Source organism: Syngnathus floridae, chromosome 5, assembly GCF_059516105.1.
Source record: "Syngnathus floridae isolate MCC-2025c chromosome 5, RoL_Sflo_1.0, whole genome shotgun sequence".
NCBI lineage: Eukaryota > Metazoa > Chordata > Actinopteri > Syngnathiformes > Syngnathidae > Syngnathus > Syngnathus floridae.
In genome coordinates this window covers 11,916,825-11,939,983 of record NC_142417.1, presented here as the reverse complement: position 1 = coordinate 11,939,983, position 23,159 = coordinate 11,916,825, and the positions used below count along the sequence as shown (strand labels likewise).

The following is a 23,159-nucleotide window of genomic DNA, read 5'->3' as shown; positions in this document are numbered from 1 at the left end:
CACTTTTGATTCTGCACGCGTCCCGCGGCGCTCATCTGTGACCCCTACTGTCTGATCCCGGGCAGAACGTCATCCTGTCGTCGCAGTCTGCCGCCACGGTCAAGAAGGACACTCTGAGCCAGCCTTCCCTGGAGGTGCAGGAGACGTCTAGCCAGGAGTCGTCGTTTGAGAGCGAGTCGGACGAGGAGGACGATTACATGGACATCTGAGCATCAGTCGCCTGTGTGGAATCCCCTTTGAGCATTTATTCTATATCCGTCAAATCGAACTTAAGGTCCATGTACCAGCATTGTCCTCACTAGTTGGACAATTCAGCACTCTTTTATACCGCAATTAAACCTAAACATATTGCGATAGCATGGGGAATGTGTTCCAACTCAAAACCTCATTGTTGGCTTGAGGAGCTTTTGTCATTCAGTTGGAGTGCCAGTAACATGTATCATATTGACAGCAGAAACTAATGCAGATGTTTTCAAACCTTTTATACTATCTAAAATAATACTGAGTCCTAAAAGTAAAATCAGTTATGAAAAGCTAAAACCGACTGAACTTGGGCAGTGATTTGCTAGAGTGATTCAAAGTTTCAGAATCACTCAAATACAGTCGTACACAGTTTTGCTTCACAAGCTTTGCCAAAGGTGCCATAATAGTGATTGTACTAAAACGTGGAACTTTAATTTCACGTCAAAGATCAGGAATACATAATTACATAACGGACTTGTACATGGACCTTAAGGTGAATGTCAAGGATATCCAAGAAATCCTCAACCAGCTTTCCTGTCCGAGCAGACCGCTCTCTGCTGGTGTGACAATTATCACGCCCTGCGCCACTGTCACATACTTGCAGCTTCAGTCTTGATTTCTGTAATTGTTTCACCTTGCCCATCAACCTCCAACTGAGAGATGCAGTATTCTAGTTGGCTATGACAGTGTTGCCCAGTTTGTTTGAATCACCACAGCTTTAGTCTCAGCAGTCTGGAACATGCCGTCTATGCATATCACGGCGGCACGCCCAAGCAGACTGTCACCCTTTTATGCATCACCACTTAGGCGGTCTGCACCTTCGTCCAGCTCTTGGGATAAGGACCAATGCCCGTTGTGATATATTTCAATGGAACACAACACAGGCGACAGAAGGACAGTCACCGCACGACGCCGAAACTTGTAGCACATGGGAAATGTTTACATTCAACATTTTTTTCAGTAGAGCACTCACGTGTGCTGCTTTTGCTTTTGTACTCGCCGTGTTCCTTGCAAGACGATGTTTTGTTTTTTGTTTTTCCCGGGAGTACATTAGTAGCCGTGAGGTTCTCACCAGGGAGACGCCCGTCACCAGCACTGATGTAAATGATGTTGAAAGAGGACATTTTGTACATATCGTAATCCAAATACCTTTGGCAGCCGTAGTGGTGTGTGCGTGTGTGTGCGTGCGTGCGTGTGTGCGTGCGTTGGGAGGTGAGACTGGCTTTCCAAACCCTTCACTAAATTTGCTAGAATTCAACATGCATGCTGAAATGGTGTCCCTAAATTTCGACGCCTTTTCATTGGTCAATTTGTCGTGTTACTCAGTGGAAGACAACAGAATGTTTTTTTTACTATTTGTTTTCTATCAAACTAAGGGTATTTACTGGGTTGTTTTGTTTTCTGAAAAAAATAATGAAACTGTAAATGAAAACCTGTAAATGATTAATCTTGTCAAAACCTTTTTTTTTTTTACTGTTATTTCTTTACATGGTTGTTGCAATGAGGCGTGAGATACAGTATATTTTTATTTTTTATTTTGCGCATTTGGAAATGTATCAAAGCTGAGAGGCGAATTGTCTGGCCTCAGTCCGCTATGGAACTCTAACCAAAAATATATTTTAAAAATTTCTAAACTATAGGCTATTCAAATACATCCATATGTCATAGTACATGGAGCAATGCAGCAGATAGGACAGTGTTTATATCTTTGGTGAGTTTGAGGCCTGCAGAAGTTTTGGGGAGACCAACGCCGAGCGCCAGTGACGCATCCTGACGTGTGTCATCATTGTCAACCAGTATAATCTGTCATATGAAATCTACATGAGATCTTACTGCATGTCTAAGCACTTCCTTTCTATCTTGCCATTTTGCACATGTAAAATCAAATCTTCCATTCCACTGTCATAAAATGATTGCTACTGCTTGGCTCAAGGTACAGCTTAACTCCTACTTTATGTATTTGGCCTCATCTTCATTGGGAGATTTTTACACTCAAACACTTCAATAGGTTACGTTATTTAAACCCTGACAGTATGACTCAAGCATTTGAAGGCATGTTCAATAAAAGATAAAGCCTCAACAACAAATGTTTACGGCTGTTTTCCTCCTTATATCAATACAATTACAAGTGGTCATATTGTCCACCGGGACAGACAAAACAATTTCTCAAATTATTTCATTATCGAATTTACAATATCTTATTACTCACATGATCAGACAATGTTTTTGTGCATGCACTTCTAACCAGATGTATGATGGCATTTTACATATGGACCTCATTTGATCATACGTGCAAAACACGTGCTCTTAACAGACTTCATTTTTCATAAAATATTTCTCAATACATGTATTCTGCCTATATTACAAATCAAAATATAACCACATACTACTGTGGGGTTTTTTTTTACAGTGCAGAGAGCTCATAAAAATTGCCATTCAAGGATGGTACCAATTGGATGTACAACAAACCAACATGTAGTCCAAGAACTTTTTTTTTTTGTTTTCTTCTTTTTTATTGTCAACCTTAAAAAATCTTCAAAAAAAACACAGACACCTTTTAAAAATGTACTGAAAAAAATGTGTTTTGGGGGAAATTATTCAAGAGTCCACTAAGAATGTGGTTTCCCATCCCTGATCTGAATGCGATAACAAATACAATGACGTACTGCTGGCCATGATGCCCATTCGCCAGAGGCTGAGCTGCACTGTGGTTAGTTACAGACTAGCAATGCCATTTGCCTGCACTTACCTAGTATGTTCATGTGGCAATTCTAATAATCAACTCCTTCGTATGACATAATTGTCTGCATTTGATTGTCTCCCTCTTAGTATTTCTCAAGAGGCAACATTTTTCAAAAAACTAAATATGCAGCACATTAGCAGTTAAACTGCTGTTCCCTGAACAGACCACCCTGCTTACCACTTTGGTGCTCAAAGGGCTTGTACACTCGGGTGTGAAGTCTGCGACACGAGGGAAGTCATTAGTCTTCATTAGCAACTTCCAGCAGTTTTTTATGAAGTGCTGTGAAGTTGTCATTTGCCCCTTTGCCCGAGTGAGATGTGGGCTTTGTTTTCTTATTTGGGGGACCAAATGTGAGCATCGCCGGCCCCCGTTTTCTGTATGGGACACTCAACTTGCTTACAAATACAGATCTAACCTCTAAGGCTGCAGTTAATGTTGGATTCTCCATGGTGTCCTAAATCACCCATGAGGTTTTGATATATATATATATATATATATATATATATATATATATATATGTATATATATATGTGCCACACACACTTGAGCTTGCTCCGTCATGGCGTTGCATCCAGCCATGAGGCTCCTATCTCTACGAAGCCCTCAAAGTGACCACTTAGGCATCAAAAAGGGCATGTTGCATTGCTAATGTCAGCGAAAGGTGTGAGATTTCTCGTCACTCCACTCCAGGGGCTCTTTATTGGGCTGCTAGAGAGCCGTCTGATCCTCAGCCCGGGCTGTATATCGGCAGCTGTTAACAGTAGAGCACAGGGGGATCCGTGCAGTTAAAGCAAATGGCCGAAAAGGAGATCTAGGCCCCTGGTCGTCTGACTGCGTGTGGGCAACGATTGACGGGGAGTAAAGAGAAAAGATACCCGTCAGTCCAGCTTGCGTCTAAGTGGCCTTCTTTTACTCGGGTCTGATGGCCCAGTTTTATCCCAGGGGCCACGCTGAGGACTCACTAGTCCCCCCTGTAATCCCCAGTATGTTATGGAATTGCCACTGCTAAAATGCTTTGAGGGCTGATCCACCTTTCACTCTCAAATAAGATAAAAAGCTTGAGCAGTGAAAAAAACTTTACAATTGTGTACTGACCATTTTATTCCCGCTATGTTTTTGTAATAGTTGTTTTATTATTATTAATTGTGCATGAGTAATGCAGCAGGTGACAATGTAAAAAGAAAAGGTTGGGTGAAGGCAACAAATATCAATAAAATTTATGTTGGATAATTGAAGTTTTGCTGTTATGAAAATTAGCTTTCCTGCATTTCACAAGAGTTTTCAGAACTGTTCTTCCATCTATAACTACAACTTAAAGATATGTTTAAAACCAACTTGCTTGCTTTGATATGCTAACTAACATTGTTGCCATGATTTTGAATAATTTAGATTTTAAATACTGTTTTAGCCCAAAAAAAGTTGTTTTCAATATGACTAAATAGGCAAGAAGTTAGGTTCATTATATAAACAAAAAAGAAAGAAAAATAATTGTAAAATTCAGTTGTCTTGTAATTAGAAGGTACCGAGAATACCCTAAAATAACATTTACCGCTCGCACACAAAAAGTCACACACACCAAAAGGCTTCTCACTCACACCCAAAAAGCTCCCACACACCAGAAAGCAGCTCTCGCACATGGAAAAAGATCTCTTGCAGGGGAAAAAAATGCAATATTTTTTTCTGTGTTAAACCATTTCTTCTCTAAGGGATTTTATCGGAGCACTTTGCATAAACAATATTTACAAATATTGTAAAGTAAACTAGTAAGACACAAGCCACCACCAACGACTTAAAATGCAGCGAGCAATCATGATAAGACAGATGGAGATCAAAACACGCATACTTAAATACATAGGGAAGCTATGAATTAAAACTGTGTACACTATATAAATAAAGTTGTATTGTATATGGGGCTAGTACCGAGAACACACTGAAGGCAAAAAAATCTGACTTGACTAAGTCCTCCTCAGCAAGGAATTGGTGCAGTACTGCAACACTTAAACAACAAACTTAACAAACCTTAAACCTAAATATTTAAAAAGTAAAAGTGAGATTTTGGCTTTCTTGGGAAAATGTCATTGTACTTACAATTATTAGGCAACTAATAGTGAACAGAATTCTTATGCAACTAAAGTAAAAATGGAAATTTCCCCATCTCACTTGTTTATTTTTATTTGTTAAAGTGAGATTAATAAACTAACAACTCGAAATTTACGAATTAAGATGTTTTTAAAAATCTGTGATTTTAAAAAATCAGAACTGTACTACTACTACTTGAAGAAAGTGTCTTCTAAAAACTGGAAGTTGGTTAATTTGAGTTATTTTTTGTTTTAATTTCAGTTACTTTTAAGTCCACCTTTAACACGGAAAGTTCCAAGCAGCTCATCTTTAGTAATACCAGCCCATACCAGTACCCCGCCTCCACCTTGCTAGCGTCTGATTGGAAATGGAGCTCTGTGGCCGTTATTGATCCAGCTACAGTTCCAGCAGGTCCGTCAAGAGTCACTCTCATCTCGTCAGTCCAAAAAATCTGTCTACTAATATTTCCTCACCCAGTCTTGATGGTTCAACATGTCTCGCTCGGTGGTGGTCAGATGTCAGTAACTTCCGTAACTTGGCCATGTCTCATAACACATATCCACTTATACAGCATGGAGTTGGAAAAGATGCATAAAAATGATCATATGGTCAAACTACGCACTTGCCTAATAATTCTGCACACAGTGTACGATACATTTAAATATAGCCAAGTTTTTCAGTGTAATACTGGGCGATACAGACTGACCTTCCTGGGTGCTCCTCTCAGGCCTTAGGGGTGGTGTGAGGAGCAGTAAACAACAATTATTAGACGTTAAGCGGTGTAAAGAGGTGTGTAGATGAATTAAGGTGAAAGTCTATTTACCTTCGACAAGATGTAAGAAAAAAAAAACGCTGAGCTCGACCAATGACCTCTGACTGGATTGACGACGATGTCTACGCGGCCTTGTCCTAAGTGCTAAATGGTAAGTGAGGAGAGCCACACGCAACCTGTGATTAATCTAACAACTGGTTGCACATAAGGAATATAAAAGCACATAGCACTTCTTCAAGACCAATGTTGTGCCTCTGCGGCGAGGAAGAGGGTGTTAGGAGTGAAGGGGGTTGTTCTGGGAGAAGCCTGCATTTAACGTCACTTGGTTGTAAAATGATTGCACGGAGCTCTCTGTATCTTTAAGTGCATCATTACGAGCTGCGTGTTATTTTCCTTTTCGTTCCTCATCGACCCGATGCCAAAGTGTCAAACAAGACAGTCAATATTTTCACAGGAAATCTTAATGCACCCTGATATATATGATTGCTCAGTGTCAGAATGTCCTCTAAAGTGCGCCTGTTGCAAGTGTATTAAATGTGTCTCTTTCCATACAGTTACTGAAGCGGCTTTTGTGCAGAGGTGTTAAGAGAAGGCTCTGTATGTATGCAACACGGGAAAACAATGAGAAAGTTAAGAGGAAGTGGGATGACTGCGCAACAAAAAAGGTTGACAGAGACGTAAAAATCACTTCAATTCAAATTGTGTGGCCTGCATTAACATGCTATGACGCAAGCCGAGACGGGGCCTTCGTATGACACCCGGAAATTCGGTTGCATGCAAACGCCGGAAGAACGTCCGGGTTGTTGCGGCAGGTTTTTATTGTTTGTTCCTCCTGTCCCATTCAGGGCTGACTTTGGGCATGTGGTGCTAACTGGTTGTTAATTGGCAGCCTATACACAGGCTTTCGGCACATGCAGAAAGTAGCTCCTCGCAGGGAAACTAGCCTAATGAGATTATCTGTCAGAGCGTGGGCCTGTCTAGACAGCCCCAATACACACACACACACACACACACACACACACACACACACACACACACACTAGTGGCAGTTCTGCAGGCACGAGAGGATGCCCTCAGGTAAAATGTACCTGTGGAAGGAGTGCTAGTGTTATCACGCCATGATGGGTTTACACTGACTTTCCCTCCCAGCGTTATTTCTTTTATGGAGAAGAAAACGAGTGTGTGTTTAATGTTAGTAAATTACAGGTAGGGAACTTGGAGTCACATGACTTGGTTAAAGTAATAAGGATTTAATTTTAGGATTTAATGAGACTCAAGTCAACTGAATTGATATTCATGAAACTTGACGTAGACTTAAACTATATTGTGTGACTCGACAAGTCTTTCCTGTTTACATTTGAAGGTGTTTTACAAAAGATAGCCATTTGTTTTGTTTTTGAAAGATGTTTTTGTGTAGTCCGCACAAAACTGACAAGACACCAGTAGATGTGACTTTATGAAGCAAGTATGAAGGGAGCTAGCTTCATAGTTTGGCTCACCAATAGCTCGCACAAATATGTTTATTTGAGCAAACAAAAAAGTCATAGACAATATGAAGACTGGTTTGGGACCATTTTTAAAAAATAATTGTAAATTAGTACAGATAACACTGAGTGTAATGTCGCTAATGTGCAAATGTGTGTGAACGTGACAACACGGCTTGCCCTTGTTGAGTTTTGCCTTAAAACGTGAAGGTACTTACACCCACCCATCTCTGTCAAATAAAAATTGTTAGGAGGCCATTTTCCTGTCCTGCAATGGCACAATGTCAACCACCTCCTCCTCATTAACCGTATTCTGACATAATTTCTTTCTCTTTTGCAGGATGAAGTGAATAGGTCATTTAGCACATTGCACACACACATTTTTGTGTGTGTTTGTGTCTGTGTGAATGATCTTTACACAGCTTTTGGTGCCGCTGTCCTTCCATTCCAGATCTTCAGGCAGGAAAGTACGTCCGTATTTGTTTAAAAGTCTCTTAGCAGTTAATAAAGATGCATTTCCTCCGACCCTCTTCCTGTGGGGACGGTATCAAGGCTCTGTTAAGTTTCTTTGATTTCTGCCACCTCCAATCACAGTGGGACACTGGCTCATCATTGTGCCACTTCAAAGCCTGAGAATGACTGTCTTGACCCCACCCACTGCAGAAACCCCCTTAAAAGTCACGGTCATCCCAGAGCCAGCGACTGAAAGATGCTCACATCAGCGATGGAACTTGACTGAATAACTGGATTTCCTTTTAACGCAAGACAAAAAGAACAGTGGATATCATTGCTTGGATTTCTTATTGACCCTCTCCGCAGGACTTGTATATATACTTATTTATATATACATTACCCGACTGAATCTTCAAAATGCAGTCCATCAGGGGTAGGTAGACTTTTTTTCCATGATAATTTGGATGATATTTTTAAAAAGAGTTTATTACAGCTAGATACATTTTATTTGTCTTCTAGACTTGAAGGCCAACTTCAGCGGGCCTCCTCCCTCTGCCATGGCTTCTGGCGACGCTTATCTGCAGGGCAACATCCGCATGACTCTGGAGGACCCCGAACTCTGGAGGACCTTCTGTGAGATCGGAACAGAGATGATCATCACTAAGCCGGGCAGGTGAGATACGCCAAAACATCAACAATAATGTTCAAAAGTACTTCGTCTCCTTCTTGCATTCTCACGTACTCACTTTTGTTTTCCAGGAGAATGTTTCCACACTGCAAAGTCAATCTATCCGGTCTTATTCCATGTGCCAAGTACATTTTGTTGGTTGATATGGTGCCAGAGGACGGCTACAGATATAAGGTGAATACAATCCCCCCAAAATCTTCTCTTATTGTGTTGCTCCTTAGTGGCAACAATAACATTAGTTTCTTGTTTAAGAAAAAAATATATACATTTCCCATGACACTAGTGAACAGCAAATTATAATTGGAGATGTGCCCTAAAAATAGTTCTCGTGCAGATTTTAAAAAAATATATTTTTTTATTTATTTAAGCAAATCTGTTTGTTGGAAATACTTTCATGTTTTCTTTAGTTTTTGTAGTTTGACCAAAATAAGCTTGCGAAATATGTATTGTACCATGTTAATTATAGGTATGAAAAAAATAAAACTGTTGCTGAACCTAACCCTTACGTCATAAATATTTTTAATAATATTGCTGTTATATATAATGATAGTATTATTCTTATTATTATTATTATGAAAATTTACATGACTGTCTCAGAAAATTAGAATATTGTGATAAAGTTCTTTATTTTCTGTAATGCAATTAAAAAACAAAAATTTAATTAATTAAAGGCTTGCAATATTTCAGAATGAATCCAGAATGTATGACATTTTTGTTTTTTTTAATTGCATTACAGAAAATAAAAAACTTTATCACAATATTCTAATTTTCTGAGACAGTCCTGTATGTCCAAGCGAAAAGATTCAGAATGATCACAAAAAAATATATAGAATCATCTGTTGGCCTATGTTTGCACATTTGTGAAATGCTCCATTTTCATTTGCATATTTGCTGTCATAAGCAGAAGTTACATATCGAAAAGCTACTTTTAGTTGTAGGTCAATTTCCCCATTCATTATAACAGAAAGGTGACCCACTGAATTAAGACACATTTTGGTCACTTATTTATATAGCTTTGCCTGTTGATTTCTCTCAGCCTCCCAGACAAGTTTGTCAACCCCCCCCCCCCCTTTGCTAACATTGAACATCAAAGGGTGCTATCTCTTCCTGTTTTTCTATCCCCTGCCGGGAGTCCACTGTACTACCCCCTATCTCAGTGGGTGGCACAGCCAGCCATCACTCTCCCCTCTATCGTCCTCTTCTCACTGTGGGAAGGGGAGATGAACTTCCCTCTCTGTCACTCACCTCGCTGTGTGTGACAGATTAGCCTTTAATGACATTCTGTCTCCGTCCTACAGTGGAATAAAGAGAAATGGGAGGTTGCGGGTAAAGCGGAGCCTCAGCCCCCCTGCAGGACGTACTTGCACCCCGACTCTCCCGCCCCGGGGAGCCACTGGATGAAGCAGTCCATTTCCTTCCTCAAGCTCAAGCTCACTAACAATACTCTTGACCAACATGGACACGTAAATGGAAAACATTCGTTTGAGCTGATAAAAGTGCAGAATTTGACTTGGTTTCCGCCCGTCTGCAGATTATCTTGCACTCAATGCATCGCTACCACCCACGCTTCCACATCGTTCAAGCCGATGACTTGTTCAGCGTCCGCTGGAGCGTCTTCCAGACGTTCACCTTCCCGGAGACGTCCTTCACAGCGGTCACCGCCTACCAGAACACAAAGGTCTGTTTGAGTTTCTGTAGGCTTTACAGCTGCAAAGACACCAACAGTGCACTGACAATCTAATTTCACCCACAGATCACTAAATTGAAGATCGACCATAACCCATTTGCCAAAGGTTTTCGTGACGAAGGCACGACCAAGAAAAGGTACTGAGATGACGAACAAAAAGATCAAGGTTTTTGATTTGATATGCTGAAACTGCTTTTATTGACGCTGGCGCTGCTCTGCAGGCGCGCAAACAAGAACTTGGCTGACCTCGACAAGAAAGTCAAACTCTCTGAAATGAACAGGCAACCTGATGAGGACAGTCCATCAGGTATTGAATCTTTTCCTCTTCAGAAAATGTCCACGTCTTCCAGAAATGAAAGATCTCATAATGTGAGGGAAATGAAATACAATCTTAAAACAATCTATTCAAGTCTAAATAATAAGTCTATCTTCCCTTAAGAACATCCCGGAGCATACTTACATAGACTTAAACGGGAAGTCAACGCCAAATCACCTCAGGGTGCAGCCATTTTGGTTTCTACAGCGACTTGTTCTCGACTGAAAATGACATCACGGTCACTGAAAGCTCAGGTCACAATCGTCGAGCCTCACCTCTCTTTCTGAGTTTGGTCTTGTGACTTAAGCAAGCTGAGACCTTAAGCACTGTGATGTTATTTTCAGTCGCCACCTTAGGGCAAAACAGCTGTAATATTTTTCTGCCTAAATATTAATTTCAAATACCTCGGTGCTGATGCATAGGACATATTGGCAGGGAAATAAAATGTAAGCAAAGTAATTTTAAAAGGATTTAATGTTCTCTATCTTTCATATTTTATCATAATTGTTGTTCAATAACTTTTTTTCTGAACAATAAATTTGAAAAGGTTCTGGACATATTGGTGAATCTGGCTCATAAACAGATTTCCTCAGTGTACTAATTGTGACCTTATGAATACTTGAAACAAGCACAACTGGCGAATCCGTAAAAAGTAACGTCGTCGTGTGAGACCAAATGTTTTGTGTATTTGGAACCAACAAGAGGAGTGAGAAAAGAGCTTTGCTTCTTTGGTTGCTTTCCAGATTTCTGCAGGTCGTCTTTTGAAGCTTACGAGGGAGACGAAGCAGAGCTGCAAAAGAAGAAGGAGGTCGACGAGATCAAGGAGGAGCGCTACTCTCCTTGGTCGGCAGAAAGAGAGCACGGCGCCAGGAATGGCTCTCCTCCTGCGGCTGAATCACGGGACGTTTACAACACGGAGCAGCTGGTTCCTGCTCCGGCATCCTACCAGCCCTACAGGTGACTACTGGCAAAGAACTTAAATGACTGATTTATGGCCCCCCACAAAATACAAGTTGTGTTAAGTACGAGTGTATTAGGTACAAAAGTAGAAATGGTCAATTATGTAGAAAAGGGCTCACCAACCTCTTTGAAGCTGAGAGATACTTCTTGGCTACTGATTAATCCGAACCGCTACTCGATTGTTACAACACATTTGTTCAAATGACTTTTAATAATGGTATGATTAGGGCCTGACCTATGGCCGCATCTCCACAATACTGATCTTCTGTCTTTGCTTGACAAGGTTCCACGAGTACGGAAAGTCTCCCTCCCCATCCTCTAGCGTCGGAAGCAGCGCCAGCGGTTCGGGCCGCAGCAGCTTCGAGTCGCGCGTCCCGGAGGTGGCCGTCTCCGATCACGACTCGTCAAAGCCCCGGACGCAGGAGGTAGCCCCCTCCCCTTGCGCCCCCCAGCATTTCCCGAGCTCCCAAGACTACCCCGGAGTGCTCAACATGACTGTGGCCCAAGCAAGCAAGCCAGGCGTCCTCGGCCATCACATCTACGGCCCTTACGGCGCCGAGCAGCCCCTGGGACAGTGGAGTGGCTCTGGTCCGGCCCAGTACCCGCCTCCTCATCACCTGACCGCCGACTACACCACGCAAGCAGTGCATCACGGCTATCCCCATGGCAACGTGACCGAGTGGAGCCAGTACCCACTGTTTTCTTATTCTTGCTGGTGAGCACCTCTCCATTGGAGACTGAGTGACTTCCTTCATGCCGACACAGTGTTGCTCACGGTGTCATGCGTGCACGTTTTCACGCAGTCGGAGGCCAAGGCCTGTGACGACAATACAATCATCGGTGATATCAAGTAATGAGCCGTCTGGCTGGACTGAGACTTGCCTACAAAAGTGTGCAATGCCATACTGAGGATGAGGAATTGCTTTATCTTTGAGGTGTCTATTTATTTTGTATTTCATTCCATCTTCTAATCTAGTGAGTATATTATTTTTGTAAAAAAAAAAAAAAAAAGAGAGAAAGTGTGCAATTAATTTCTGTCTCCCAGTGTTGATGTGATCTAAAAATAAAGACTAATATGGTCTGTTTGGCGTCTCTTTAAATCTTGGCCATTTGCTTCAAATGTATTTTGGATTAGATTTTTCCTCTTATCACACTTCCCACAAGTACAAGGCAACAACAGCAGACTTCACATTGAATAAGCACTAATTAATTAGCCTTTATATTATAAACAGCATGTAAGGCACAAACATTTTATGTGACCTACTATCAAAAAAGTGTCTAATAAATGTTTTTTGCTAAATATATAGATTTTGTTTTCCATTCTGGCCAAATATCTAATAACAAATATTAGAAGCAGTTTGTTCATTTCACACCATCATTAATTAAAACTTCTGATTTCCAATTAAATTGGTTGTTAACAATGTATAATAACATTGATTATGTAAAAGATTATGGATATTTTTCACATCATAACGCCCCTCTGAGAGAAACCAGGATATTTGTGATCACGTTGCTGTATTGGCCTTTATTAGATGTGGACGGAGTGTAAGGTAAACATGCCGGCCGGTCTGTATGTCTGTCTGTTTTCGGCAATGTTTAATAAGCAGCACATCTTTCAATGGTGTTTATTTGTATTTCTCCATTGTGGCTCTAATGAGCGCCACTCTGTAGTTTCGACAGGCCCAGCATGCATTAAAGACTGTGTGTAAGTGCGACTGCAGCTCACCTGCTGAGGTTTACCCACTAGCATCATAAAGCAAAGCACGACTTTGGGGGGGGGACTTTGACTCTTGTTCTTCATGTGAATGGCTGGAAAAAGCATGACAATGGGGGGTTGGTGGCCACCCTTTCACAACTGGAAAATACAGGCTGAATAGTGCGCTTCCACCTGAGATGGATATGAGCCACTAATGACTGTTGTAAATTGGGGGTGGGATAGGGGTGGGAGGTCATCCTCCAGGAACATATCTCATCTAGTGTACAATTCATTATGTTGGAGGAGGGGGGACATGCAAATCGCCAATTCCATCATTTTGACTTTGAAAAAAACGTTTTTTGAAGGTCAGCTAAATAATATAGGGATTCCGTCTTTTGCTGGCTAGTTTATGTTTATCGTTAGGAACATGGGAAATAAAGGTATGATAGAGAATAAACAGTGGGCAAACAAAGTGAAGTATAAAAACTGGGTGGAAAAAAAGTGTGCAATGGTAAAGTTCTTACCAGCGCATTTTTTCTTTGGACACTACGAGCTTGCATAGCTAAATGTATATTTAACAACTTATACTCTTATGGTGAAGATGCATATGGTTGAGTAGCAGTCTACTGAGTAGTTGCAAAGGAGTCACAACATAGGAACATTCTCCTCCTACATAAAAAGAATAAAAAAGAAAAGTACTGTTTTTTTCTCTTTACAATTCCATTGGGTGTAATATGCGTGGTCTCACAATAAGGTGTAATGTGGGCCTTTTAATTGCTCTGATAATGGTCAAAGAGCAGCACATCGACTTGCACTAAGATGTCTGTAAAGTCCGCTGGTGTGGTTAAGTGCAAGACATATGTTTTAAGTATCCCTTGGTGGTACTAGAGCTTTAGAAAAGAAGGATTGACCTATGTTGATCGTAGACGTCCACGGCTGGTGTCAGCAGGTCCCCCCAGACAAGCAGCACAATAGTGTGAAAGATAGCAAGTGGGGGGCTGTTGAAGGCGGAGGGGGGTAACAGATGTAGAGGAAACACCCTTGAGAGGAAAGCAGCAGTCAACCTTCATAAAGCTGATGGAGTGTAGGGCCAAATGGAGAGGAACTAGAAGAGACTGGCTGGCTGGAATAAAAGCAGTAAGACTGAAACTATTGCAGTCCCAAAAGTCTCAGTCCACCTGTGGAAATCCAGCTGCTTCAGAAGGTTTTCATCTACAAAAAGACCTCAGTCCCAAATTGCGCCGTATTTTTACATGACTATCCAAAAGATAACTGGTAGAGAACAATGATAGTTAAAAAGGCCTAATTCAGGGGAGGTTCTTCAGGTCTGCTTAATATTAAAAATAATTATGTCTCTGGTGATTCAACAGTATTGTGTGTACTGGTGGTTTTTACTGAACTGGAACGCCTTGAAAAATTAATCGTAGAAGCAAATGAAAACTGAATTTAAAAAATAGAGTTATGAACAAGACGCAAGAAGAAAGGATCAAATTGATACAATTTTTTCATTTTTTTTATTTTAATAATAGGCATACAACTTATGTTGACAGTCTATGTTGCATTATAAAAGGCTTTTAGATTTTTGCAGCTCCAGACAGGTATGTTTTTTTTTTTTTTGGGGGGGGGGGGGGGGGGGGGGGCAATATGGCTCTTTGAACATTTTGGGTTGCCGAACCCTGTCCTAGAAGATCTTTAATGGTGAGCAAAAAATATTTGGCTACGAATAGTTGTTAATAAGAATTTTTTGTTGCATGACTGGACAGAAGCATAGTAAAAGGTATATATTATTGTTTATTCTTTCTTTACCACAGAAATACATTTGCATATTTTGGGTGACAGGTTTAACCTGTTACATGGAAGAGAAAACATGTTTAATAACATTTTGAGCATCACAAAGAATGCAAAGCAATGCAGAAAAAAAGAATGACAATTGTGCAACTTTTTTTTAACTCATCTGGATCATTTAAATAAACGTGAGGTATCAAACAGAAGCAACCTAATTAAAAGAACAAAATAGGCTTGGTTTGTGTGGTTATCTAGATAATTGATGACTCTGCAATTCTTTGTGGGTTCCATCATGACATAATTTGCATAATAAGTCATACTAAAGAGAAGGAACACACAAGTCACAGTAGTAACATTCGTGATTTGGTTTTCATCACACAAACAACAAAAACATCACTTTTCCGATGTTCAGATTTTTATCTTGCTGGACTCATGATTCCATTATAAATCAATGCATGAGACAGCCACTGAAATTTCATTGCGATCCAGACGACCGTTTAATGTGCATTTTGCTGTCTAGGGAGCCCACTTTTATGCAAAATCGGGTAAGAAATGTTTTGTTTAGATGTATGGCGGTTTTGTTTTTCCTCGACCAACCTGTTTTTTTTCCTTCTTTTTAAAATATAGCAGGTGCGGCTTCTATTCAAGTGGGGACAATAGACGGAAAATTATGGTATTTAAATGGTAGTCAGCTGCTTTCTGCTCATATTGCATAGTCATTAGAGAGAGGTTTCTTGGCCATAAAACAGGTCATACGTTAGCTTACTCTGCCATCAATTTAGAATGCTTATGAAATGTCACAGCAGATTTGTCCTATCAGCATTCTTCATTATTATTATTATCATTACTTATGAATCTTATGAAAACCCAGTGAGCTAAATAAAAAAAAAAAACAAGGAAAGATTCAGAGCTCCAAAAAAAATAGTCTAGAAATTTTTACTTGCATCTGACAAAAAAAAAAAAAAAAAAAAATGTTTACCAGTGTAATAATCAATGAATATTATTTCAAAAGGGATGGGAGAATCTCTGCACAAAAGTTGTGAACTCCTGTTTTGTGTCATGTTTGACAGAATAACACTGCATATTTTAACTTTGTATTTTAACCATTGTTGGGAGCAAATATTACACTACCTTGTGATGTTTTATTTGGCTGCACTGTCCATTGATGAGGATTTTATCCAATCAAGTTTCATGCCAATCAAAGATGCCCATGGCCTTCTGACGCAGTCTATATTGAAAATGGGACTTGTTACACTCAAGTCCCAATATACTGTAGCAGTCTGCCCAATACGATTCAAAACCAGCATCAACCAGTACCAAATGCACAGTCCAATATTGTCTAGTGTATCAAAGAGCTATTTGTAGGTATATCTAGCCCAAAGTAAGCTGGGATGGGCTTCAGTGCACCGTGCTATAGAAAATGGGATTCAAACAATCAGTTCCAAAGAAGTTCCACCCTTATGCCCATCGCTAATCGGGGAAATAAAGTTTAATGCACACATTCACTTCAGAGGCACTAATAAGAAAGGGCAGCTAGCATGATGTAATGCTGCCACAAATACTTAGATATACATGACAAAAGGTACCTTAAAGTCTAGCGCTCATTAATCATTAGTCTTCATCCGTGCTTGTGTGTGAGCTGGAAAAGTCATCTCCCCACGATAACTTGATGTGCTGCTCCAAGCTCTTTGCGAGTGCCATCACAGCTGGCGGCATGAGCGCCACGCAGGCGGCCAGGCCCGAGACGCGCTCCTTCATGGGAGCGTCGCTCTCCCACTCGTCTGTGTCGGTGTTGAACACGTGAACGTATTTCATTCGGTTGCCTTTGTTGTGGGAGCGTCCTCCCACTACGTGGATGCGACCGTCCAATATTGCCATGCCGGGTTCCCCATGGCCAGCAGGGAGTGGGCTCAGTAAAGTCCATGAGTTGTCTGAGGGATCAAAGCACGCCGTCTGAAAAAATACAAGATACAGTATTTGTGGTAAAATATAAAAAAATCTGAGGAATTCATTAAATGTAATTTCTTTTTAACCTACAAAGCCATCATTTCAATACTTAACTCTCAATTTTCTATGGTTAAGAGGGTGAGGGCTGTTGTTTTGGATTGTTAAATTTGCTCGTTTTATTTTTTATGTCCAATTCATTATCAAGAGTCCTGTAGGATTCATTTAGCCATTTTCTCTTCCTGAAATTTGATAAAATATTCAGGTTTTTTTAGATATATCTCAATGATTTTTCCAATAGGTTTAATATAAGTACAATACAAAAATATAATACTGGGAAGCAATTGAACAGTGACAATTAGGTAGCAGATTGCAAGCCAGTTGCAGAGCACATGTAGACAAACAACCATTCGCACTGACATTCACAGCTTAGTGTGTTTGTTTAACCAAACCTAGCTCGCATGTTTTTGGCTGAGTACACGAAGAAAACTCACACAAGTTACTGTACCTGTAAGACATCCCGCCGGTAGCCATGCTCGTCATTACTTCCACCAATGACATAAAGGCGTCCGTTTACAGCAGCCATGCCGTGCCACGCTCGCTCTGCTGGGCCGTCCGCACATGCCGTCCAGTGGTTGGCTTCCGGGTCGTAACAGGAGGTCTCGCTTAGGTACGCCCGGTCTCTGCGTCCACAAGTGATGTAAATCTTGCCATCTAGCACCGCTCCGGCATGGGCGTAAACCTACAATTAAGATTGAGCTATTAAGACAAGGTTAGGGTAGAGTTCTTAAAATAGGAGTGGTGAGTAAGTGGCGCCCTCGTGTGCACACAGGCGGAGTTACAGCTCTTACCTCTCGAATGAGAGGGGACACAAACTCCCAGGTGTTAGTATGCGGGTCGTAGCGCTCCACTGAGGACAACTCCTTGCTGTAGTCGCGACCTCCGATGGCGTAAATATGGTCGCCCACCACACAAACGCAGTGGTCCGCGTGCTGATGCTGCAAAGGTTGGATGGAGCACCAACTGTTGTGACGAGGGTCGTATCTAGAGAATGGGGTCAGGAGCAGATTATTAGGACTTCAAAAATAATGCGAGTGGATTGACCTCAACAAAAGCATCCATCATAGATTCCAGATTCCACAAGTAATTTGATGACCATTTTGACTACGTCAAAAATATTACAACAATTTACGTACACCGAGGTTGGAAACTAAAAAGCAGTAAATTGCTCGGTTATTTTGATTTGTTTTTTTAATGCTTGATTTGAGTTGTATTTAAGTCAATATTTTTCCTTGCATTTCATATGAACATGAAATTGCATGTAAAAATTATAGAGACCCCTTTCTGTTAATATAATAGTTTTTTTTATAGACAGACAGACAGACAGACAGAAGCCAAAATGTTGCCCTCACCTCCAGCATCGAGTCTCTGCACGAAATCCACTGGTGTTCCTGTCTCCACCAATAAGATACACAAAGTTGTTGAGCACAGCAATTCCCTGGTTGGACATCCGGGGAGTGTTCACTGAATTAAGAGTCCTCCACTCCTTCCAGCTAGGGTGGAACACGTGGAATAAGTGCTCGTTGTCCGTATGAGAGGGGGAAGCGAACATCCCCCCGAAGGCTAAAATACAGTAGAAGGTGGAACGAGGCTGTGTGAGAGGACTCTGAAGGACAGGCTGCCACATCTCCTGCTCATGGTAATGCAGGGCATCAGACACGGCTTCCTTTAGCGGGCACTGATCCAGTTTATCGTGCAACCTCTGCAGCACTTGCTTCTCCATTAGGCAGAAGCGCACAGCATCAAGCATCTTGAGATTGTCCTGGAGTACAGCAAAATGAGCAACATTTAGACACGCAGTGAACACTGGTCAACACATTTTTACAAATCGGCCCTCTTTCTTCAGCACATCAAGTTTTCATCCTCATAATATGATAACAATGACAGAAACTAACCCTAATCCTCTGATACATAGCTACAAATTACAGTGCATGATAACATCGGTATTGCTTTTATAACTCAAACCTTATGATGATCTGATGATCCTTGTTCTGAACTGCTGGAGCCTATCTCATCTCTAATTAAACTTTAGCTCTTGACCTGTGTTAACATACATGACGCTTGCCAGGAAAAGAACATGGACACACCAGACTGACCTGCAAGTACACCTGGTCACTCTCCACCTGCTCAGGACTGTAGTGATAGTGAAGCGCTGCCTCGTACACCTCATTCTCACTTTGCACATCCAGCTCATCACTGCTTAGAACTTGGAAGACTTCTTCTTGGGGGAGTCGCCGGTAGACATCTGTGCGGGACAAAGCCTGCAGGTTGCTCAGGATGTGGGCGTGGACTCTGGCATTGAGTTGCCGCAGTCCGTAGAGATCGGCGAGGTGATGCATCTCCAATAAGTTGCTCTCGTCCAGCCAGGAGAAGAGGAACTCACAGCAAAAGCCTATGACATCCTCAAGCTGAAAGACATGGGTGAAAAAAATACCAAATGACAAATTGTGGATGTTCATCTTTGGGGTGTCTTTGATTTATCAGTGCTGTGTATCATGAAAAGGAAAGAAACCACACCTGCACCAGTGTGGCCGCTATTAGGACTTCCTGCACACAGTCCAGGTCGAGCTCTATCTTTGAAGTGTAGATGTAGTCCAGTATTTTGTTCATGCCCAAATAAGACACTCCATGGATTGGGATCTCATTCTGCTGCATCTCGCGAAGGCCTCCAGTGAACATCCCTCTAAGGAAAACATTGATAAGAAAAAGTGTTGGGCTGAACAGGGAGATGTCAATGATCACTTGGAAAGTTTGATCTGTTAAACATGCCAATCATCTATCACACCACTGTACCATCCATCATTACTTCCTTGGGCTTCTTCACATAGATGCAAAGATTTGGTTTTTTTTTTGCACCTGTCCACTGGATGTACCTCCTCTCTGTACTTTGACTTATCGTTGTCCCTGATCCACTTCTGCTGTCATCCACAAACTTCATGTTTTTGGTGCACCCCTAGCTATGTGTAATTAATTTCAATATTCAGTTATGTAATTACAGATAACCTTGCTTATTTGCTGTCTTAGTTTTGACAGTAAAGGCTTCTTTACATTCCCTGTAAACCTAAAGTCTAGAACAGTATGTGAGGTTGTTGTACTAAGTTCATTTTGTTTTCACTTGTCAATCACTTCACTGGTTCTTTTATCTCAAACAAGAGACTCTGATGAAGGCGGAAGTACAAGCCGAAACATGTCAGGTAATGCAACCTAAAATATCTTGTTCGAAATCAAAGAACCAGTGAAGTGTATGTGAGGTTGGTTATATGACGACTGGGTAGTTATCACACAGACACACACACTTAAAGTGGTGTACAAAATCACATGACAGGAAGGACAACTATTGATCTCACACTAAAATCAACGCATAATGTGACAGAGGAATGGTGAGTTGCAGGACAGCAAATGTCATGCGCCTGACGGAATGTTAATTGCAATTAGGTTCCTCGAAGTGTCATTAATATCGACTTTTAGTAGTTGCCTTTACAGCTTAATGACTACGCGCTGCTTAGTGTTATTAGAAGCAGCATCATAATTCCACATCGCGTTTGCGCTTTGACAAAACAGACAGTTAACGAACGATATAAGTTTGTTTTACCTAAAATAATCGCAAGCAGCAGCGAGAAGCACGCGGTGGCCGTGGAGTGCTCGACCCTCCACCAGAAGCACCACGTCCGACAGGATGCCAGCTTGCCTAAGCCCCAGCAGGCTGTCCAGCAGGCTTTGGGAATGGGCCGAACTTCTGAACGTCTGACGACCGCGGCCACCGGATGAGGAGCCGCCGGTGACCGAACCGCCCACCAGACTCAGCTGTGCGTTGTCAGCCATCGCAGGATTGTGTTATTCAGGCTTCATCACCTTAGATGTCTGGCGCTAGCATTATCTAGAAGACTTCCAGTATGAAGTCGTTAAACAAACTACTTCTCCGGAAAACATCAACAACAGGAAGAGGAGGAGGGGTATGGGCTGCTGTCAGGGGGTTACAGTTAACCAGTCACGTCACTGCGACAATCACAGATTATACAAATACAATGTTCAAATTCAAGTGCATGCATTTACCTCGAATCGACGGTCAGATGTAACCTAAGGTCATCATTGATTAGGTAAACACTGCTAGCGAGCTAACGAGATAACGCTTAAAACCTCACTACTTGAAGGTCGAAATAAACGTTTGCCAATAAAAGAACGACAGCAATAAACACAGAGTCGCGATATTAAAGCACACCGTTTTTTGTACAATTTAGGATTATATAGTTAGTTTTGTGATTTTTGACGTTTGCTGATCTGTTTACTTTGAGGCGCTACTGTGTTGATCTGATGTCCCATTGGTTACGCATATTTTATTCGCCTGTGTATTTGCTCACATGAGCCTATCAGAAACGTGCAAAAAACGTAGCTTAAGCAATGTCAAAATACTTGAAGATTTTGTAGAAAGAATTTGCAGTCACATTTATTCGTTTTGTATTCTTGACTGTTTCACACAACTACACATATCGAATAAATCTATGTGCATTTCCGGCGTATCGTCCTGCAATTACAATTTTAAAACACTAGAGGAGGCTCTTGACTATTCAATGGGTGCGGGACGGGTTCAGTGTATCGTGGTTGTCTCCCAACCCAGAGATGGTGGGTTCGATCCCCCAACCATTATTTCCATCTCGAAGTGTTGTTGAGCAAAACACTGAAGATGATGAGGAAGCAGTGTAAAGCGCTTTGAGTACAAAAAGGAAGAAAATGGCTTTGAAGGTGACATCCCATATATTACACAATAATTTGGGTTTGTCCTATTTGTATTCTCTCTTGATCATCGCACAACACCATTAACTTGAAACACTTGCCATGTATTTACTTTGTGTAGTGGATTGAAGGGAAACTGAGGTTGGGTCTATATCCATCTGTTTCATCTGTACAAAATGACCAAATTTGTGACACTGTAGCACAAGTCTTCATTCCATGACTGACTACCAAAAACTGAGAGAGGACACAAGTCTTCAAAGCAACAAAGACAAGATGATGTAACAAAGGACAAACATCACCCCACCCCTAACTGCAGGCCTGCTGGGTGAGAGGCCTGGTCCTGAGGTCCCCCACAACACGACAATCCTGACTATCCTTTGGACCTTTTCTCATTATTCCCTGTACAGTAAAATAGAAAATTAATCAAAAATATGTTGGTCAATCCGCCTTAAACAGGTTTAATCCACATAGCCTATGTCTAGCCTAAAAGACGTCCATAAAATCATTCCAACACAGTACATGTAGTGTAGAGGTTTATACACTGTGGTAGATTCAATTGTTGCTCTGCCCATTTACAGTACAATGCAATTACACGGTGACCAGTCCAGTTTGTACTTTGAAATTCACCCTAATCCCATCAATATAGAAATCAGATGGAAGGACATACTGCTTCTTACACAAGTGCACAATAAAGAATATGCTGATGATACCCGTGTGGCAGTATAACCCTCAGATCATGCCGATAGATCTGGTTTCACTTAACCTTTGTGGAGGCCAATAAAGTTTGGGCTCGGCCATCATTAAGAGGAGAAAATTCCATCTTCTCTAATCAGGAGAAATCTGTGCCAGGGCATAATATAAAACAGAAGACTGCAGACACACACGGTTAATTATCAGTCCATCTGTTCTACAGACTTAGAATGGCGATGGCTTGTCAAAAACGGAGATAGTGAAGACATTTGACCCAAAAATCTGATGAGATTATAATCTGATATATATGTGATGATGCTTACTGTGAACTGAGTAAAATGTTACTTGTCCGGACGCAGTTTATTCCCTCAGCCAATGAGGTTGTATGTCAACCATGATTTTATTTTTATGGGATTAGTCAATTCCATATGAGAAGTTGCTGAGTCTTGTGTCAAAAGGAATTTGATGAGATTAGGAATGGATCTTGACACAGATCAAATAAATTAGTCTCTGCCTAATGCTGCTTATTGTTAAAATAGGTGTTTTAAATCATTCTTTCCGAAAACTAAAAATATAAACTCATAAAAACAATGCAAATGAAAAAGCTTTGGAAGTAGATACTTGTGTCTACATGATTAAATAAGACTAAACAATTATTTGATGTAATCTCCAATACTACTAGGTTCATTCCAACAATTAGTAATTCAAAAATGCTTCTCAAAGGTTTAAACGAGCGTCCGTTATGTTGTCTGCGTTGGACGTGTTTGTTGTGCTGTATACCAACACATCAGTTGTTTAACTACAAGTTCATGTTGAAGAGCAAAGGAA

At 41.1% G+C, this 23,159-nt stretch overlaps 3 protein-coding genes across 6 annotated transcripts in view; 2 read left to right on the top strand and 1 right to left on the bottom strand.

Annotated features, from left to right (window-relative positions):
- The window catches only part of cabin1 (calcineurin binding protein 1), a 28,465-nt gene extending 26,135 nt beyond the window's left edge, over positions 1-2,330 (top strand). For all 4 annotated transcript variants that reach the window (XM_088376345.1, XM_088376344.1, XM_088376342.1 and 1 more), the window contains one exon: positions 66-2,330. In XM_088376345.1, the coding sequence (XP_088232471.1) occupies positions 66-209 (144 nt within the window). In that variant the 3' untranslated portion in view covers positions 210-2,330. The remainder of the gene's footprint in view (positions 1-65) is intronic.
- Positions 2,331-8,009: 5,679 nt separating this feature from the next.
- On the top strand, positions 8,010-12,507 carry tbx16 (T-box transcription factor 16). Its single transcript, XM_088376336.1, has 9 exons — positions 8,010-8,207; positions 8,294-8,447; positions 8,534-8,636; positions 9,761-9,925; positions 9,994-10,140; positions 10,216-10,286; positions 10,371-10,456; positions 11,209-11,422; positions 11,709-12,507. The coding sequence occupies exons 1-9, from the start codon at positions 8,192-8,194 to the stop codon at positions 12,142-12,144; spliced, it is 1,392 nt and encodes a 463-aa protein (XP_088232462.1). The 5' UTR covers positions 8,010-8,191; the 3' UTR covers positions 12,145-12,507.
- Positions 12,508-14,752: 2,245 nt separating this feature from the next.
- On the bottom strand, positions 14,753-21,225 carry klhl22 (kelch-like family member 22). Its single transcript, XM_088376863.1, has 8 exons — positions 20,964-21,225; positions 20,503-20,795; positions 19,428-19,593; positions 19,007-19,318; positions 18,263-18,672; positions 17,702-17,894; positions 17,359-17,592; positions 14,753-16,859 (listed from the first exon to the last, which is right to left on the bottom strand). Exons 2-8 carry the CDS (start codon positions 20,730-20,732, stop codon positions 16,518-16,520), a joined length of 1,887 nt encoding a protein of 628 aa, XP_088232989.1. The 5' UTR covers positions 20,733-20,795; positions 20,964-21,225; the 3' UTR covers positions 14,753-16,517.
- Positions 21,226-23,159: the final 1,934 nt, after the last annotated feature.

Excerpts from the sequence above, each read along its gene's own strand:
- tbx16 (XM_088376336.1), top strand. Across the intron at positions 9,926-9,993 it reads CTCTTGACCAACATGGACAC|ATTATCTTGCACTCAATGCA; the intron begins GTAAATGGAAAA and ends GCCCGTCTGCAG. Across the intron at positions 10,287-10,370 it reads GAAGGCACGACCAAGAAAAG|GCGCGCAAACAAGAACTTGG; the intron begins GTACTGAGATGA and ends GCTGCTCTGCAG.
- klhl22 (XM_088376863.1), bottom strand. The coding sequence starts at position 20,732 with ATGGCTGACAACGCACAGCTGAGTCTGGTGGGCGGTTCGGTCACCGGC. Across the intron at positions 17,895-18,262 it reads GCAGAGACTCGATGCTGGAG|ATACGACCCTCGTCACAACA; the intron begins GTGAGGGCAACA and ends CCCATTCTCTAG. Across the intron at positions 17,593-17,701 it reads TGTCCCCTCTCATTCGAGAG|GTTTACGCCCATGCCGGAGC; the intron begins GTAAGAGCTGTA and ends TCTTAATTGTAG.